Source organism: Erythranthe guttata, chromosome 11, assembly GCF_056151865.1.
Source record: "Erythranthe guttata isolate IM_541 chromosome 11, IM_541, whole genome shotgun sequence".
Lineage (NCBI taxonomy): Eukaryota > Viridiplantae > Streptophyta > Magnoliopsida > Lamiales > Phrymaceae > Erythranthe > Erythranthe guttata.
The window spans coordinates 18,342,954-18,364,418 of record NC_142543.1 but is presented as its reverse complement, the minus strand read 5'-3'; the positions used below and the strand labels follow the sequence as shown (position 1 = coordinate 18,364,418).

At 31.5% G+C, this 21,465-nt stretch overlaps 2 protein-coding genes across 3 annotated transcripts; one reads left to right on the top strand and one right to left on the bottom strand.

The window, feature by feature from the left end:
* The first annotated feature begins 3,669 nt into the window (after positions 1–3,669).
* On the top strand, positions 3,670–6,270 carry LOC105955891 (cyclin-D4-1). Its single transcript, XM_012979693.2, has 6 exons — positions 3,670–4,187; positions 4,800–4,886; positions 4,978–5,076; positions 5,171–5,372; positions 5,469–5,590; positions 5,813–6,270. The coding sequence occupies exons 1-6, from the start codon at positions 3,885–3,887 to the stop codon at positions 6,005–6,007; spliced, it is 1,008 nt and encodes a 335-aa protein (XP_012835147.1). The 5' UTR covers positions 3,670–3,884; the 3' UTR covers positions 6,008–6,270.
* An 8,022-nt stretch (positions 6,271–14,292) lies between these two features.
* On the bottom strand, positions 14,293–20,067 carry LOC105955893 (ATP-dependent 6-phosphofructokinase 5, chloroplastic). 2 transcript variants are annotated; one of them, XM_012979695.2, is made up of 14 exons: positions 19,936–20,031; positions 19,519–19,825; positions 18,931–19,021; positions 18,471–18,544; positions 18,012–18,123; positions 17,589–17,684; positions 17,246–17,347; positions 17,074–17,148; positions 16,813–16,953; positions 16,600–16,716; positions 16,415–16,519; positions 15,823–15,903; positions 15,593–15,721; positions 14,293–14,636 (listed from the first exon to the last, which is right to left on the bottom strand). In XM_012979695.2, the coding sequence occupies exons 2-14, from the start codon at positions 19,818–19,820 to the stop codon at positions 14,469–14,471; spliced, it is 1,593 nt and encodes a 530-aa protein (XP_012835149.1). In that variant the 5' UTR covers positions 19,821–19,825; positions 19,936–20,031; the 3' UTR covers positions 14,293–14,468. The 2 variants fall into 2 exon arrangements, with proteins under 2 accessions (XP_012835149.1, XP_012835148.1); XM_012979694.2 differs by having other exon boundaries at positions 19,519–20,067.
* Positions 20,068–21,465: the final 1,398 nt, after the last annotated feature.

The following is a 21,465-nucleotide window of genomic DNA, read 5'->3' as shown; positions in this document are numbered from 1 at the left end:
TTGCCACTAGTTATATACCTTACAAAACGAATTTAACATAGGATTTATCACCTAGAAGAGTCGCATTTTGTAAACGTCGCAAATCTCGTCTACGACCCCCAAAATCCCAAGAACGGCTCTGTGTGAGATGTGTGTGTGTGTGTATATATATATATATATATATATATATATATATTTATTTACTACTTTTTAAGTCTTTAGCTAGAATTTTTTGGGGTTAACCCCCTTACTTTAAACAAGGTGTTTGTGGTGATAGAAAGCTGAATATTTCATCTTTGTGTGTGTGAATAAAAAAAAAAAGTAGAATATTTTTTTGTTGAGTAAATAAAGGTTAGGAAAGGAGAAGAAAGCATGCCCCTTTGCATCTAAGTTTCACGAGCTTTCTCTTAAACCATGCAACATTCAACAAATCGGCATCCTAAGTTCTTTTATTTGAAACACGTTTTTTTTTTTTTATTATTGCCATATTTTTTTTATTTTTTCATATGTTTTGTCTAGTAAAATTCATTACTAATTAATCAAATTCAAACCCAATTCAAATCGAGTAATTAAGGGCTTGTTTGGCTGTTACTATTGAGTTTTATTAACTAAATAATCGGAGTTGGTAACACGATTAATTCAAGTTCGCCATAGGTAATGCGACTAGTTCAATTTAAAATTAGACAAATTTAATTTGAATATAGATATTATAAATTGGGGTTGTTATTTAGAATCATATATAGTATCATATTTTGACAATTTTAATAGATCAAAAAAAAGTAACTCAAGAACTTCTTGTTAGCTAAATTAGTAGTTACTTAGTATGTACTTATTGTTAGAACCAACACGGAATTAAAAACATAAAATAGACGACACAAAAGATTTACGTGGAAACCCTTGCCGGACAAAAATACGGGTGATGAGAGAATTCACTATATATCAGAAAATAGGTGCAAATATGAATTCAGGCGAAAACCAAAACTATAACCCTAATCTTATAAATTGTTTATATATCGTACAGTACCGAGGGGCTACCGCCCCCACACCCGCACTCGCCAAACAACACTAATCGAACTAGCCAAACTAATGGGTCTTTACTAGGTCATTTTTTTTATCGTTCGCTTACTCTTCGCTAACATTAATGCATTTGAATTTTGAGCCTAGATTTTTAAGACATATCGCTATACATAACAATAACTAATTCTTTTGAGGTATTTTTGCCCTTATGTCCAATATATCTTATATCTTATATATAAAAGAAAACGTTGGGCAACCATAAAAAATCCTAATGGTATTTCTGTAATTATTTATTTTTAATATTTGTTCTCTACTAATTGCTAACTATAATTTTTAACAATTATCAAAATTAAAAATAACCAGTGAAGAATCATACCTTATTGCTACTTATGTAATTATTTATTTTTAATATTTTTTTGTACTAATTTTTTAACTATAATTTTCAACAATTATTAATCTCCTAATTTTTATCAATATATCTCTAATCTTAAGAGATAAAGTTAGAAATTCGATTAGTTAAATGTTAGTCTATTTATTTGGATTATAAATCTTAATATGTAAGATTTCAAAAAAATAATGTTATTTAAAATATGAATAATACTATATTATTAAATTTTACTATATTAGTGTACTATATTTTCTTATTATATATTAAATTGATTATTATTTTTTCATTATTTAAATAATATCCCGTGCATCGCACGGGAAAAAATGTTAGTATAAAAGAAAGAAACGTTATATATAAAAGAAAGAAACGTTGGGCAACTCTAAAAAAACCCTAATGGTTTTCTTTTAAGTATTTATTTTTAGTATTTTTTCTCTACTAATTTCAACAATTATCAATCTCCTATATCTTATTAATATATCTGAAATCTTAAGAGATAAAGATAGAAATTCGATTTGTAAAATCTACATCTATATATTTGGATTATAAATCTTAATATGTAAGATTAAAAAAACTAATGTTATATAAAATATGAATAATACTATAATATTAAATTTTACTATGTCCGTGTACTATATTTTCTTATTATGTATTAAATTGTGTTTTTTTTTTTACTTTTGAAATAATATCCCGTGCATCGCACGGAAAAAAAATGCTAGTATATGATAAATTAAAGAAAAAAATTAATGATTATTAAAATGTTTGAGGGAGAAAAACAAATTGTTCACGATTTTCAAATTTAAGAATGTATCTTATGGAGATCTGATTTTCAAATCCCCCTTTTGGCTTTCATATATTAACTTAAAATAATCTACTCGATACTTTAGTTAGATTTTTTTTAAATAATGATATTGATTTATTGAATGATATCCTTAATTATATAGTAGATCTATTGAAAAAATTGAAGTATTGAAGATGAAATAAAAAATATTAATATTATTAATGTAAATTTAATTTGAAGTTCATTTGACTTTAAAATATGTCATAATATATATGCACATATTATGAATTACAAATCGCATGAAAAGTGAAACCGCAGTGGACGAGTCATGTATAACGAGCTCAATTTTACATAATTTTTTTCAAACACGCCCATCTCGAATACATAGAAAAAAGCGAAAAAAGAAAAGAAAATATATTTTTAAATAAAGAAACATGTTTATTACTAAATGGCTATTCAAATGTTATTTTAGGAAAATGATTAATGCAAAATGGCAAATATTTTTTAATGATAAATATATAAGTGGTTGGCTATTGTAAATAACAAAAAAAAAATAATGGGATAAAAAAAGCTAAAATAGAAATTAATTTTGAAATATACATTTTGATCTATAAGTAAATAAAATTAAATTTCAGTACACAATCTAATCTATTTCCATATGAATAATAACTGTCACTCACTCACTTCCCAAATAGTCAATTTTTTTCCTTCTAATCACCATTGACTAAAGATGATTAAACTCATTTGCTACCCACAAATCAAGGGCAATTTGGTCATTTTACACGATCCAGCTTATAATTTCCTGGTTTTCAATCAAAACCTTATTTCTATTTAATCTTTTTGTATGTGTACTTGTCCCACATATAAATTCCTAAAAAACTTTTCACTTTTACACATAGAGATATATTACGACCACCTGAGTTAATGTTAAATTACGAAAACCCCCCTCAAGTTTGTGTAATTTACAATCACCCTTTCAACTATAAATTTTCTTACATGTTCATTCTTTTGTTTCCAAATTTAACAGAATCTTCTAGATTCCGTGGAATATTCTCTAGTTTGTACTTGTTTTGTGCAAAAACGCAATTTCTGATGCACCACAATCTGATATTCACAAGCCAATAGACACATCTTATAATCATCATGTTTCAAAATGTGGAGTTCAATTGGATAAAATGGGTACAAACTGAATATTTCACATAATCTAGAAGATTTCACTAAATTTGACACCATAACAGTGGACGACATGTCAGAAGATTCATAGTTGAGAGCGGTGTTTGTAATAACCTAAATACGAGGGGTATTTTCGTAATTTAACCTTACCTCAGGGGTGACCGTAATTTATCCAAGAAAATATTTATATTTTTATTTCAAAAAACCAAAAGAGAAAAAAGAAAAAAAAAAAAAAAAGGAAAATGAATTTCAGTCTTCTCTTCTTCAACCCCACCTTTACCCTAAAGACAAGTGTTCATTTCTACATAAAGCTTCCTTCTCCACACCAGACTCTATTCAACAACATTCAATCTCTCTCTCCCTCTCTCTCTCTCTCTACAAATACACTCTCTCTTCTCTACTCTCTCTCTCTCTCTCTCTCTCTCTCTAGATATGGCGGAAACATAATGCCAATCTTTAAAAACTGCAAATAAAATCCAATCTCCATTCTTTTACAAGATTTTGATAACACTCCCATTCAACACCCAAAAAAAAAAATCCACATTTCAAATGTCGGAAAAAAACAGTGAATTTGCAGACAACCTTCTTCTCTGCAACGAAGAAACCAGAGAGTCGTGCTTCGACGATGACGATGGCGATCTTGTCGGAAGCGGCACGAGCTTCATCAATGGCGGATCGGATTCTCTCTCCGAGCCGCCGTCGATTCTCTCTCTGGGCGACGATACCGCCGCCATTGATAGGATGCTAGAGAGAGAAAATGATCACTTGCCCAGAGGCGATTATCTCTCTAGATTGAGGAGTGGTGAGTTGGATTTGGGTTTGAGAAGAGACGCTCTTGATTGGATGATTAAGGTGATAAATTTAATTCCCAATTTTTTTTAATTAGATTAAAGCCCTAAAAATTGAATCTTTTTTATTTTTTATTTTCTTGATTTGCTTGTGAAATTTTCTAAATTGGATTCTTCATTTACACAAAAAACACACACACCCGTGTTGGTGTGTGTGTTGATAAACAGGGGTGTATACCTTCACCGGGTGTAACATAGATTTGACCGTTTTTTAAATGTATAATTATATACACACAAAACACACGCACCCATGTTGGTGTGTGTATAGATGAACTGGGGTGTACGCTTCAACGAGTGTAGCATAGATTTAACCGTTTTTAAATGTATATAATATAATATATATTGTTCATGATTCATTTACACACAAAACACACGCACCCATGTTGGTGTGTGTAGATGAACAGGGGTATGCCTTCGCCGGGTGGAGCATAGATTTGACTGTTTTAAATGTATATAATAATATAAAGATCCTACTGCATTCTGTTCAATTCTTGATTTCCCAATGCAGCATTAAATAACTAATTTTATTTTTTATTTTTTATTCTTTTGTTTTTTCTAATGTTTTGATTCATTCATGAGTTGTCTAAGTCTTGTTTGGTGGTTTTTATTATTACAGGCTTGTGCTCATCACAATTTTGGAGACATGTGTTTGTATTTAGCTATGAATTACTTGGACAGATTTATATCTGTGTATAATCTACCTGTAAGTATTGAAATAAATTTTTTAATTTAATTTTTCAATGCAAATTTTTCGATTTTTAAAAAATTTCAATTTTCTTGGAATTAATAACTAGGCTGGTAAATCATGGGCTATTCAATTAGTAGCAGTTGCTTGCTTATCGTTGGCTGCCAAATTCGACGAGGTCGACGTACCTTCCCCCGTCGATTTACAGGTAATAATAATATTTTTTTTGCTATTTTGTCACATAAATTGAATTTATTTTATTTTATTTATTTGTCGACAATGTGGTGTTAACAACGAAGCAGGCAGGGGAACCGAGATTCTTGTTCGAAGGAAAAACGATAGAAAGAATGGAAGTTCTCGTGCTGAATCACTTGAAGTGGAATATGAAAGCCTACACTCCGTTTAATTTCATCGAGCATTTCGTTACGAAGATGAACGGCGCTCGATTTTCGCCGGGGCCGTTGATTACTAGATCGATTCAGATCATCTTCACCACGATTAAAGGTCTCATTTTTATCACATTATTTATTTTATTAAAAAAATAAAAAAATAAATATTTTTTCGATTTTTTCGATTATTCGATTGGGGAAATGAATGCAGGTATTGACTTCTTGGAATTCAAGCCATCTGAAATAGGTGCAGCTGTGGCTGTTTATGTTTCAGGAGAAATTCAAGAAGCAATTGACATTGATAAGGCACTGTCAAATTTCATACTAGACAAGGTATATTTATTTATTATTTATTTTATTTATTTAAATATTTCAATTTGGATTGGTCCCCACTAAATGAAAAATCTTGGACAAGACAAAGTTATTTCCTTTGCTATTGTATCATTATTACCAACTTTATATTCTCAGCATCTTGGGTACATTTGTCTGATTTTTTTTTTAATTTTGTTTTATTATTATTTTTAATTATTTAATTTTATTTGATTGGAATTGCAGGGGAGAGTGGTGAAGTGTGTGGAACTAATTAAAGATTTGATACCAATAAGTGTGATTAGTGGATCATCATTAGTGCCAAATAGCCCTAATGGGGTTTTGGAAGCAGCTGTTTGTTTGAGCTTTAAAAGTGATGAAACTACAACAATTGCTTCTTCTTCTTCTTCACCACACCCTAAAAGGAGGAAATTGGATTAGGCTAATTAGTGTTTAATTAGTCTTTAATTAGTACATAATTATGAGATTTTATTTTGATGAGAGAGAGAGAGAGAGAGAGAGAGAGAGAGAGAGAGAGAGAGAGAGAGAGAGAGAGATGCAATTGCATTGCTTTGAGGATGGAAAGAAATGCAAGAATTTTGAAGGGATATTTTCTTGTGGTGGAGAGAGGAGTTTTGAACAAAAGAAAAAAATTAAATAATTTTTTTTAATATATATATTAATTTAAATTTATTTTCTGGCAATGGTTATGACTTATGTACCTTCCCTTTGGCATTATATATATAGTAAAAAAATGTAAACTTGAAAAAAAAATTACTTTCTCCATTCTTTCATTTATTTTTTATTTTTTTACATTGAACAAGAAAAAATTATGACTAAAAAAGAAGAAGAAAAAAAATTGTTGGGATTTGGCAATTAATTAAGAAAGAAAGTAAATATATGAAGAAGAACCAATACGACGGCGTTTAGTGTTGTAAGTAATGATTACACGGCATGCTCTTTTTTAGGATATTGGGCTGACTGGGCCCAGGTTATGGGGCCCACATATCTCTTTGTTTTGACTGTTTAGTGTAACTGTGTGCTGACCAGTCAATTTTCTTCTCTCTTTTTTCCCACATTCTGAAACAACTATTAAATATTTCATTAGAAAAACAAACAACTATTTATTAAATAAATAATAGTGTAAATTACGGCTTAACCCATGAGGTAAGGTTAAATTACGAAAAAAATTTCTCATGTTTGGGTAATTATAACCACGTCAAATATGAATCTTCTTACACTTACACTCTTGCGGTGTCAATTTTAGTGGAATTTTATAGATTATGTCGAATATTCTCCAGTTTGTACTCGTTTTATTCCATTCGAACTCCACATTTTGAAACAAGGTGATCGTAAAATGCGTATCTTGACTTGTAAATATCAGATTGTGGTGCATCAGAAACTGCATTTTTGCACAAAACAAGTACAATGTAGAGAACATTTTATGGAATCTAGAAGATTATGTTGAATTTAACACCAAACCAGTGAACGTGTAAGAAAATTTATAATTGAGGGGTGATTGTAATTACTTAAACATGACTTTTTTTATTATTATTATTATTTTTTTTTTTTTTCTAATTTAACCTTATCTTAAGGAGTGACCATAATTTGCCCCAAATAATAGACAAGAGAACTATACATTTGTTAAATTCCTAAGATGCCCCTAAACGTTACATTTTAATCTTATTTATTGGTATTAGCGTACCTCATTTCCATTTATATCAATCTGAGCTTCTCATTTTTTTTGGTGGGGGGAGGGGAGAGAGAGGTTTAACTTTTGACATTTTGCATTTTGCACCACAAACTTTTAGATATTACAATTTTACACCTAGAGAGTAGCAAATTTTACAACCAAATTTTATGTGGCATTGGGAACCATAGTTTTGGTTTCAAATCATGTTCATCCCTTTATTATTTTTCCTCTTTAAAAGGATTTTGATTTCAGAGAAGCGGATAATGCCTAAAATTGTTACCATTGAATTCGTATTTGATGACACATCAGTTAAAGCTATACAATTTTGGAATTAATAAAATCAATAACTTTTCGAATTTAAAAGTAATGATTTCAAATAATTTCATATAAACAACGTTTATATTCGCCTCAATGACAACAAAAAAATTTAAAATATGTGTTACGAATTTAAAGTTGATTAAATAAACTCATCCAAATCTAAACACCGAAATTTTTACTATAGTTTTGTAAATCTCTATGTTCAAATTCTTTGATTTAAATAAAACCTTGTTAGATTTGACAAATAAATATGGTATAGAGGAGACGAGGTACCAACTAGCAAATAATGATAATTTTGGGGCACTTGTGCAATTTTTGGAGAGAGAGAGTGGTACATTTTGTGAGGTGTACATTGCCAATTGCCTAAAAAAATTATGAATATTGACAAAAAAAATAAAATATTATTATATGTACTATGTACATAATGCTTAGACCTACTTGATGCATAACAACAAACACAAAGAAGAAAAACATCTAATGTATAAGTGCAATATCTATGCTCATTTTGATGTTATTTCACCATCGAATATTAAATCATTTTTTCTTAAAATATATACTAAATGAATTAATATTATAATGATATTACATTTTCCTAGTACCATAGTCAATTAATGTGCTCATGGTGAATACTAGGTAAGTCAATTAAGTGCATGTCAAATAATTACTAGAATGATTCAAATAGTTAAATGAATACTCCATATTTGTCAAAATATTTAAATATTATTTGAATTGTAGCAACAAATATAGAAAGTGACTAAAATACTCTTATCATACATTGATCCAAATCTAATACTTTTTTTTCAACCAGTGGTCAGTATTACGATATTGTGTGATACTTATCGCGTTACTATACGATTTATATGGAAACAATACAACTCGGTGTATGCATCGATTCTACACAAGTATCAGTAAATATTGCTCGATATCTTGATACGGTACGATATCTATTTTGGGGTGATTTGTGCGATTTCGACACAATTTGGGATAATTTGTGAGTTTTTCAGCATACTTGACGCGATTTGTGCGATTCCGCTGTACATTTCTCTAATAACAATTGTGTGTGTTTCTTCAAGGCTAAGCCAAAAAAATGCTTAAGATAAATTATATTTTTCTCCCGATCAAAATCAACAAATTTGTTCAACATCACATAATCAAAGCAATTTATGCCAGGGAAGGTAATAAAACCCTCTAATATTTCTAAAAATTATGGCTTTTATCCTATTTATATTAACGTTGAAACTTTAATTTAGATCTATTTTGAATACATGGCTAGACTTTGAAGTATTAATTTTTACATGTTTATTATATTATTATTGTATAGATATATATATATATATATATTTTGTAATATTATTAATAGTTAGTCAAATATCTTGCAATACGATATATGGAGGAAAACAACACATGATATTTTACGATTGAATAACATTGTTCAACTAACTAATATTGATAAAGAGCAAAATTGAAAAAAATACAATTACTGATTTAAATTGTAAAATGACATCGAACAAATTTGTTTCTCAAATATTTAGGCACATAAGTCATTCATGAATTTAGTAATTTATTTTGAATTAAAAAAATCATGAAATACTGACGAAAGTACCATTGAGCAAATAGTGAAATACCAAAAATACCCTTCTGTCTCTTACACATACTCACACTCTTGTACTAGTTAGTGTGTGATGACAAATGTATTTTAATTAGTATTATTACCATAACCATGCCTTTCAAGGTGTCACATTTTGAACACTAACATTTAGATAAGAAACAACAGCATATATATATATATATATATATATATATATATATATATATATATATATATATAGTTAAACAAGTGTAAATTGCTGCCTTGATTGAATAAAAATAACTCTAACAGCTAAGCATATTTGGTAAAAGTAAAGTTTATATTAAGTAAATAAAATAAAATAAAATAAAATTTAAAAACATTGGCCACCATAGATAGGGCATATTTCACTATACTCCATGTGGTGAAGACAGAATGAACAACAGAACAACATGTTTCTTGAAAACTGTAAAAAAGAAAAAGGAGCCTTTAATTTAATTAATTTGCCTTTCAAAGTAAAAAAATAAAACTTAAATAAAAATAAGTCATTATCCCATATCACACACATGTATTATATATAGTATGATGTATATATAGATATAATATTATGTGTGTGTAAAGTAATTAAGATTATGACAAATAGATAAGATTGTATGGGAATTGTGTTACTATATTGGATTTTACTTGCACTCTCTCTATTACACAATGATTATTACCTAAAACACAAGAGGGTGTTTTGGTCTTAATATCTTAGAGTGTATATAAATAGATATATATATATATTTAACTGTTTAAGATTGTTGCACACTGATTAAGAAAATTATTAAATAACTTTGGTTTTGAAGGAAAATAATTATTTGACAAAGATATATTGAGAAAGAGTAAAGGATTTATGATTCAAAGCTCAAATACAAATAAAGTTGGAAGGTCGATCGAGAATTTTGAAAAGTCATGTTTGCGTGCTATATTACGCATCAAAACGCTTTTTGACGATTATTGACATGATGTCTAGTAACTTGATGCGTTTACTATAGCGATAATCGTCGCGAAATTGTGAAATGGACATCATAAAATATAGCCGCAAATGTATTTAATTTATTGACAAACAAAAAAAGGATTATTTTTGTTCGGAGAAAGTCACTGTTTGCGACGATTTATATTTTCCATCACAATAGTTGCATCGATAATGTTTATTCTGTCACGAGATCTATTACTTGCGAGTTGCGACGGGAATTTACGCGATTGTTTTTTTTTTTTTTTGCGACGATCTATTGACGTTGATAGGATCCAAATTTCGTCACAAAACTCACGTTTTCGTCGTAAATTCCGGAGTTTCGGTTGTTTTACTAGTGGTAAAAACATTGTTAGCTAGTTCCTTTAATTTTGTATTGTGTAATTCTCAAAAAAACAATTGCAATCTCTGAGCCTTTGCTTAAAGTATCTGTAAGAACCAGCTAAGAGCTGCATGGGGGTAGCTGCAGAGAGAGAGAGAGAGAGAGAGAGAGAGAGAGAGAGAGAGAGAGAGAGAGAGAGAGAGAGAGAGAGAGAGAGAGAGAGAGAGAGGTTTTTTGCATGAAGAGTCTATATCTCTTTGGGCAACAAATCTAAAATTGGAATCTCTATTGCTTTCAATTGTCTCTCTCACATACTTATCTACTGTTCCAAGAACCCCAACAGGAATTACTGTCCCTGCCAAGTTTGGTTTGGTTGGTGAGGATTTTAATTTAAACCTCTCTCTCTCTCTCTCTCTCTCTCTCTCTCTCTCTCTCTCTCTCTCTCTCTCTCTCTCTAAATGAAGTTATAATGGTACTTTAGAGTTTGGACAAATAATGAATGAGAATAGGTGATGACTCCATCAACCGTTAATGCCAGTTAACATAAATGTTTGCTAAAATTAGAACTACTCTCTTCATTCAACATTTAGTATTTATTTAATGTGCACCCTTATTTATTGTTCAACCATTTTATATCTGAAAAAAAACAAAAAAAAATTGCTTTTTTATTAATGTAAAGAATGAATGTCCATACGCTATGCAGTCACAAATCACGATAAAAAATAAAAAAGAACTCAATGAGTTAATTAATATAGTATAATGTTTTGATATAAGTGGAAAAAGTTACAAAACATTTAAATCTTGTTTCAATTTTTTATCAAACTTAAAAAGTTGTGTTTTACTTCAATTTGATTCGTAACTAAACGCGTCGCGCTTTAATCAAGCTGAACAGGAAATATTATTTTAATCGAACTCGAGTTGGGGCCGAACATCATATCTTGTCCAATGAAAATACATTCAAACTCGGATCATTAGGTTAACGAATTACGAACTGATGTCAAACGAATTTGTAATGACCAATTTCTAATCAAATATCTATATTTCCTAAAGTAGTTTATACTTTTTATAGTTTAATAATTCATTATTAACAACATATAATACAAATTATGGTGAGAATCATGTACATCAACACCTCTTAATGTTTTCTTTTAAATAAGTTGTTGAAGAGCTTTTAAAATCTTTGTTAAAAAATAAAACATAATAACTTATCAATTCTTAAAACAACTTATCAAACATAAAAATTATCAGCTATTTAAAACTAAGTTTAGCCAAACGGGCTCCGAGTCTGATCATGATTCATGAGTTAGGGGCACAAGCAATTAATAACTAGTGACCGACCTCTTTGATAAATTAAAAAAATTGAAATGAAATACTAATATTGTACAAGTATAAAAAGAGAAAAGTACAAGATGGGAACTAGCAATATAATATACACAGTTTCGGAGATGATGGAAATTTAATTGGGCTTCCCAACTCTTGAATTAAATAATTAATTTTAAAGCTCCATCTATCTAACTACAAAAAAGAATGACCAAATTATTAACTGAAATGCTAAATCCCACATGGAAATTACTAAATCCTGCACATAATAAAATTTCTTTCTCTCTCTAAAATCTCAAAGGTCGGTCTTTTTCTCTCCCCCAAACAAAGTCTTTTCCCCTCATGCTTGCACAAACATATCATAAAAACAGTATTATAATTAGAGATTCGAACTTAAAGAAAACCTTCTGAAATTATTTTACAATCAAGGTAATCATTCTATCTCAAATTAATTCTACTAATTAACAGTACAATAGGTTTTTCTTCTCTCTTCTCTCTCTTTTTTTTTTTAAAATTCAATTCAATTTTATTACTTGTTAATATACGGTGGGTGGTAGAGGGTGATGAAAGGCCTGCCATGAAATACGTTCATGGCAGGTGTGGGATTTTGGGGGGGGGGGGGGGGGGGGGGGGGGGGGGGAGGCGGGGGTGGGGTGTCTGCCATGAAATTACGTCATGGCAGGTGTGGGGTTTTGGGAGGCGCGACTACGTTGGAAGCGAAGGGCTGATGCTTTCTTTTATAATTTTTTTTCTTTTTTTTTTTATTCATATCAATTCAATTATTTATTATTTTTTTAATAAATATTTAATGATTAATAAAATTTTAATACTTTATAAATACTGAATAAATGTTAAAAATATTTTAGAATTAAATAATTAGAAATTTAAAATATTGAATACATGTTCAATAAATATTTAATAATTAAAAAATATTTAATAAATATTGAATATATATTTAGACTTGTTTAATAAATATTAAATAACTTTTAAATATTTAATAAATGCTTAATTGATGTTAAATATTTTTTTTTAAATGTTTAATAAATATGTTTTGTAATTGTTTTTTTTACAGATGCCTCGTCGATGAGTAGGACATACGGGAACAACTTCAGCATATCAGGAATTCGAGGATCAACAAACACCAAGTCAATAACCTCATTCGTCATTGAATCGGCGCGGTGTCGTTGTATATACTTGCTCTAATCAATACCCTGCATTAAAAGTTGAATAACAGTCTTTCTGCCCATTAATTTAATTTTGATTTTGAGTCTTGCATTATAAATGTATTTCAACAAAGTGGTGACATTTGGATCTTCACGTCAAAGATAGTTTAAAATCTTCTTAGGCTTCACGTGACTTCTCGTCAACATCTCGGTAACTTCATACTGCTTATAAAGACCATGCTTCGAAGTTGGAGGATGATTATGCTTCCCGTAAACTATAGAGTGTTCTCATTTATCCTCCGCTTGTAGAGCCACCTTCAGCTGGAAATCACAATTACATTTTTTCGTGTCAGTATATTTTGTACTTTCTACACCTCTATTCTTCCGTTTCACATACTTTTTTTCATACCGATCACAGGTGACGTATACTCTATCACAAAAAGTATGACCTATACTTAGCTTAATGCCATGGCTTTCAGCTGTGTCTCTCGCCCACTGTATTAAATCGGCTCTACAATTAAACAATTGCACTCCTAAAAAATATTCAGAATAATCAACTTCCCTATTATCCTGAAAAAAAATATATAACAAAAAAAAAGAAAAAAAAACACAACATCGGATCGCATCTAAAGTAGAAGCGGACGCATCAAAGACGGCGCCCACCTTGGACGCGAATACAGTGTACTGCGCGCCCAACATGTGCGCTCTATCTGTTTCGTCTTCCAGGTTGTCTGCCCTCTGCGTATGACGATTTTTTGGCAAAAAAAATTAAAATCTTACATCAGGTTTAAGTGGATTGTCGTTAGAAGGTATTGAACTCATTAGTTGATGATTATTACGTAACAAAAAACGACTTTTGACGACTTCTTAGTATTTTGAAAACCCTAGAAAAAAGTTGGAGAGAAGTCGAAAAAATAGAACATAGAGAGAAAATAGTTTTTGTGTATAGAGAAAATATATTTTTTTTATGTGCGGGATTTTGTAACTTTTTGTGTGGAAAACCCTAGAAAAAGTTAGAGAGAAGTCAGAGAAAATATTTAGTAGAGAGATAATATTTTTGGTAGAGAGAGAATGTTTTTTATTTATGTGCGGGATTTAGTAACTCTTAGTGTAGGATTTAGCACCCCCCAATTATTAAAGTGTCAGGTGCAACCATTTGACTGGTCACAGGTGGAATTAATTTCTTTAAATATAAAAAGAAAAAAGATATTGTATAAGATTTCCATGTTGGTAAGTAGCGATTAATTTTTAAAATTGTAATTCTTTTAACAAATTGATAATTTTAAAATTGTAATTTTTTTTTTTCAAAATTGATAAAAGATTCAGAAAAATAAGAGACAAAAAACTGGCTAGAAGGTAAAAAAAAACGTAATTAATTCCTCATGAAAAACAAAAAAAAAAAGTAGAAAAATCTATCTTGCAAAATTTATTATGGACCTGTACAGTTCAATAATATAGGAAGAAATCAAAGAATAAGTTAATTAACCTTATTTATTTGTTAGTTAAATTAGATGAAGTCTGGTTGGCCAGTTGAGGTTAAGCAACGATGCCACATTCGGCTGTTGGGGTCGACAACCTTGGGCTCGGCAATGACTTGAGGAATCGGGAAATATACGTAATGTGTATTGCATATTCCGACTGTTATTCCGCTGTGTCCAGCAAATGCACCGTGAACCTGCCGTGAAATTACTTATGTTATATTGAGTGAATTTTTCTTAATTAAATTCAATGAAAATATAATAGAGACGGGATGCTCTGCTTATAAAATTAATGTTAAAATCTTCCTCGGGAGGGATGGGAATTGGAACTGAATTTTTTGAATACCACCGATTTTGATCCGAATATTTTCGGTTTTTGGAATTATATTTTTCATTACGAATTCCAGAAGTTCAAATTTCCAATATTTCTGATTGTATTTTCTTCCGGAACGGAATTGGAATACGTATCAGATTCCGATTTTAACATCAGAAAATTACACTTATAGTATCAATATTATTATGTATTTTTATATGGGTAAATTACACCCACACCCCTGAGGTATGCTTAGATAACTATAAGGTCCCTGTGGTATCGATAATTACACTCACCCCTCAATCATAGTAAGAAATTCTAATGGAATAATGCATTGGATGCGTTAATCCGATAGAGTTCTAATGGACTATTAATTTTAGCTAGTGGTGGAGACAACATAAAGTTGGGGGGTGACATGGCTCCCCCAACATTTCTAAGTCACCCATAACTCTTTATAATCTCCATCACTTCCTGAAACTAATAGTCCGTTAGAACTCTACCGGAATAATGTATCCAATGCATTATCCCATTAGCGTTTCTAACTATGTTTCAAGGGGTTGAGTGTAATTATCGATATCACAGGGACCTTAAAGTTATTTTAGCATACCTCAGGAGTGTTGGTGTAATTTATCCTTTGTATATTATAGGTGACTGAAAAAATGGAAATTCCAAATTCCGCCGATTCCTATCAAAAAATTTCCAGTTTTGGAACATGTTTTCTCATTCCAATTTCCGATTTCTGATTTTTCAACTTATTCATTCGATTTTGTGTTGTTGTTAGAGCATATTCATTAGAAGCATATTCAAAGAGGTTATAATAGGTAAAAGAAGAAGACTTACGGCGTTTTGACCAAGAACAGTGCAGAGAATTCCATCGGATGCATTTGCGCGGCATGCACGGATCATGTACGTAGGATCGATGTACTTCACATCTGCTGTAAATCCAATCTCCTTAAAAAACTTTTTCGTCTGTGGGAATAATACATTATTAGCTATATATTTAACTATTGACTGTCCAAAAGAATTTAACAAGCAGCATTACAATATCGTAACAGAGAGAAATACTTAACCTCTTGCTGTATATGGACGCCGATATCTCCTAGTATAATGTTTCCTGATGCATCTGTGGCATTCGTTTTCTGAAGGAGATCCTGAAAATTTGTTTTGTGATGGAAAAAAAACTCTTATTTATTATATAAAATCTCTTTTCTTATTTTCTAATGGAGAAATTGAAAGGCAAAAAAAAAAAAAGCACGGGATGTGATAAATGTCGTTTCAGTTTTAATAATACTTTTTTGACTTCAAAACATGATCTTGACCATTTTTTAGGCTGAATTTTGAAAAACTCAAAACACGGAATTTATAATTTTTTAGAGTTATCTTTCTAATTCAACTTGAATTAGCAAGATGTCAGGTGAGAAAGATATGAGAAAGATATGCATGAATCAATGAACATTGATTGCCTGCAACTTTAATGTTTTGAGTTATCTAAAATTCAAAAAAATCTAGCTGATTAGAAAGCTAACTCAAAGGACAACAGTTTTTGTTTCTGAGTTTTGAATTTTGCCAAAATCAGACTAGAAAATGGTCAAAATCACGTTCGAAGTCAAAACGATGTCTAGTAAAATTGAAACGACATTTAACATCTCAGTTTTTACAAACCTGCCCAGCTCCCTCTGCAACGCAGACGACAGCAGATCCCTTTGTCTCGAGTAAGTATTTTAGGTGATTTAGGACTCCATTCGGCCCATGAATATTAAACGGTACCTAATTGATGCATGCAATAAAGCGAATAAATTAAATTAGCATTTTTTTTTAATTACGTTGACACAGAAGTAGTAACGTACCTCTGGAATCAAGCATATATCAATTTGTCCACTAGCAAGGGATGCCTGCATAGCTATAAAACCACTGCTACGCCCCATCAATTTTACTATACCAATACCACGATAAGCACTGTGAGCCTGTCCACACACGATTAACAACATTTTTAAACCTAGGATCGTGCACAGCAAATCAAATAATAATCAAGAAGAACAAAGACAAGTACGAGCTCATACCTCAATATATGCAGAATAAATTGCTCTTTGTGCTTCTTCAACAGCAGTATCGAAACCAAACGTTTTATCCATAAGCAGAATATCGTTGTCTATGGTTTTTGGCACACCGACCACAGCTACCTTTAATTGCCTTTTGCGGCACTGTGTACAAAACACCAATAATATCATGTTTAGATATATATATATATATATATATATATATATATATATATATATATATATATATATATATATATAGAATAAAGGTTATAGTGTCAAAACCTCTTCATGTATGGCATTGGCACCAGCATGTGTACCGTTTCCTCCAAGCACAAAGAGCATATTGATCCCTCTCTCCTATTGTCAAATTCTTATAAAGTCATATAAAAACTATTAAGGATTATTAATTAATCCATAATAAATAAGGAATAAGCATCAATATATATATGTATACCACCATACTGTCGACAATTTGAATAACTGTAGGTCCTCCACGCGAGACTCCTAGCAAACTTCCTCCAGAGAGATGGATATTTTGAACAACTTTCCTCGATAACTGAAATCATATATCACAGTGCACTGTGTTTTATCAGGCATACAAAGGGAAAGTATTAAGTTATTAACAAAATTATCGAAGCTTTTAAGGTTGCATTTACTATCACAAGGATGGCTGTAAATGGCAAAAGAAAATGAATAATTATATATATATTTTTTTAGCCCAACAAGAATGTGAATGAAGACCAAAGAAGAGAAAATTGTGCAGAAAAAAATATCTAATTTAGAATAGGAGAACTCACTGGCATTTCAGATAAACTGCTGTCGGTAAACCCACGATAACCAAACGGGATTCCGACAATCTTTTTAACACCATATATCTCAAGGGTGATGACTATCTGCATGGATACCAAAAAAATGAGAGAAGTTAAATAAAATTGATATTGCTTGGATAGAATTTGAAGTGCATGCAGATTGCTATACTAATAACAAACTTTGAAGGTTAATAGAAACTATGTGTTGGCAAATTATCTCTATCCAGAATTCATGTTCATTTTTGCAGTTGTCTCACTCGGTCTTTTTGTCCGCTCTTATAACAGATTATGTAAAGGACCATATGCAAAACTAAATAAAATACGAGCATGCAATTGACGAGTAAATATGCCCATAAATCTGAACATTAACATACAAATACAAACGAATCAATTGCCAGTGTATGAAATTACCTGTCGTATGACATCATTCAGACCAGGACAAAGGCCTCCACATGTAACAATTGCTGCTTTTACCTCTTCTGGTTTGAAGTATATCTTTTCTCGGGGCCCAGCACGATGCACCCTGAAATTAAGTTGACAGCACAATGAATTAAGTATTTTTTTTCATAAAACAACAGCTTATAAGCTCCCTAACTACTTATTTTTTAGAATTTTAAGATCTCTTTGGAAAAATACTATCAAACAAATTTTAGGGAGCTTATTTATAATATATTTTGAAGAGCTTATAAGCTTAGCCAAACACCCTCTTAATATGAGATGAAAAGCATATTAAATTATCATAAAGTTACTGCACCGTGACTAAGGGTGACCCAAAAACTTAAGCTGTTAGTGATGTGAATTATTTAATTATTAATTATTCATAGTCTCTCCATATAAGCTCGTGAATAATATTACGTAAAAGATATTTACCATTGCTCTACCCATGTACAGCCGGGATCAATACACTCGGCACCTGCAGATGCAGGGGAGGAATAACGGATCACCTGAAATGAGGAAAATTTTCGCATAAACAACCCTTTTCAGACGCAATCAACATAAATAAAGCTTGAAATAAACTAGTCATTCTTGAACTGAGAAGAACATGTCTATAGTTACCACATTGCATATCGTGAAAATATATTTATCTGACAGAGTGTCTTTAAATTAGGGAGAACAAATTTATGCGTCACGCAATGCAAACACTAAACAAAACACAGAATGGAACCATCATCATTGAAGCTCCGACTATTTAAATTTGTTTGTCAACATCTCAACAAAAATCAGAAGCTGCCAGTAGAGCCTTGTAATGATTGCCGATTAATTAAATAGGATACAAACCAAAAAAAAAACGGAAGAAACGAACAACCAAATAAAGGAACTGAGATTACACCTTGAGCAGTACTCGATCGTTGGTGTTAACGTATCCATGCCATTCCCCATCTGATGGATAACCTTCTGCAAAATCTGGACTCACCGGCGTCCTGTGTAACCAAATATCAACTCAATTTCACGCCTCGTTTATTTTGAGTACGTACCAACGAACTAACAATCGCAGATTCACAGTATTTATTAGCATCAATTATATCTACCAACGGTCTATTCCATGCTACAGCTACACCAGGTGAAATACCCCGCGTAAATCTTTACCATTCATATACACACAATTCACAAACACACACACACACACGCACACCCACATTGGTGTGTGTAGATCAACCGTAAAAAAATACCAGGTGTAGTTTTCACCCCATGTGGCATAGAAATAACCTCTACGAACACTTTTTTATTTTATATATTAGCATGGAAAATAAAATTGACAAGGATTCCCACAGCCAGAAATTAACAAAACCATATACTGGTGCTTAGTAATAATTATAAAAACAGACGAACAAACACCAAAAAAAAAAAACAATAGCATTTTTTTTATTTAATTGAATTATTTAAAACATCCGGTTTTCCCGCAAATTAAATCACCAACCTCATTCTGAGGCAGAAAGTGGAAGGGTACGGAACGGCGTCGTGCAGCGCGTCGGTCAAATGGGGGATTCTGAAGCGCGCCTCGAAATCCTTCTGGTAATTTGACTTCCAATCGGGATCGGTGTAGTCAACGCTCGCCGCCGCGGCGGAGGCGCTCCTCTTCTCCGATTTCGCTTTCACCTCAATCTTCCTCCGGTTCGGAATCTGAACGGAACCGAAGGAAACAAGCGCGTGGACGGAGATACGCGCCCTAATTGGGGGAATCAGCGGCGGTCTGATCGCCGCCGGCGTAAGAGCTTCCATCAATTCTGAATATTAAAATTTCAGGGCAAGAGTTTTCAAAATCGTAAGCAATTGCAATTTTTGTTTGGATTTGTAATTGATATACATATACATATAGATACAGATATATACACACAATGAGAGAGGGGTGAGATCGGAGTGGCGGAGGAAGAGAGGAAGCTTTTGGATTTGTTTTTATTCACCTGATGAACTGTTTGATTTTTCATGCTCGGAAAGCGGGCTTTTGGTTTTGACGAAACTCTCTCTCAGTTGGACTTAGTTTCACTTTTGCACCCTTGAAATATATTATTTTGTCATTTTGCACCCTTAAAAATAATAATAGCTTTTTACACCCTTGAAAGTTGAAACACATTAAATCATTTACAAAATTCACCATGGATTGAATATTTACAACCTAATGAGGGCAATTTCATATTTGTTGGTTTTTTCACTTACAACTAAAAAAACTATAGGTTTTAAGGGGACTGTTGTAGCATTAATATAACATTATTTTTTTTATTATAATATAATTATTAGTTTGTCTGAAATCGGTTTGAACCAGGAAGACAGGCTTGATTCGCTACTAATCTCTTCGTTGTCTTCATCGTTTAGCTTAAGTGGTTGTTCTCTAAGGTGGTTGGAATCGGAACTTTCGCATTGTGCACTAGGAGGAAAATTCCGAGAAGTAACCGATGAAGTTTCGGAACGAGTTTCACTATCAGACATGTGCATGGTTGTTGTAATAACATTCTGAAAATCTCTTCTTCGGAGAGGGCTGTTTAGGGGGAGATAAAATTTTACGCTCGTTTAATTTGATAATCTTCGTGTTTATTTGCTCTCTTGTTTTTGCTTGCCTTTTAATTTAGTTTAATTTAGTTAATCTTCTCCAAATTTGACTGTTCCGGATGAGCTTGAACATAGTTGGGATAATCTATCGCTTAGAATTAGATAGTTGAATATTCCTCGTGGGATCGATAACTTCACGTGCACTTGCGTGTATGTATTTCCACCAACACCCCCATCTAGGAAATGTAGTTAAAGAAACACTCCCTCCCAAAAATAATTAGAGAAAACCCCTTGACTAATATTCCAATCAAATGTTATTTTCATAATTCTAAATCTGTTTGTATCTAATTAATTTTTTAAAAACCCTAATCTGAAATCTCATTAGGTAAACACACTCTCTCTCTCTCTTCCTTTTATCTCTTCTTCTTCCCACGCACTCTCCTTTTCCTCATTTTCATCCTTTTGTACGTACACTCTCTCTCTCTCCTCCTTTTCTTCTTTTGTGTACAATTGGGAAAGGTCGTCACTCGTATCATCAACGGGATTGAAGCTGTATACACATTAATATCTTTTTTTTTTCTTACAGTAAATCTCGTAAGAAATTAAGATAGAGAAAGGCAACACCCAGTTTGTTTTGAGATTAATTTCTGCAAATATGTCGTGAGTGTGAGTAAATCAGTCAGAATTTTCTTTTGATTTTGACAAGATTACAGTTTGTTGGGAACAAAGTATGAATTTCCAGATTTTTCATCTTCTTTGTATGTTTTTTTTTTTCTCTTTTTTCTGTTTGTTATATTTTAATGGAGTTCTTCAGTAATGTCGTTAATGGAGGGATTCTAGTTCTTGAAACTGGGAGACTCGGGGATCGAACTCCCACTTT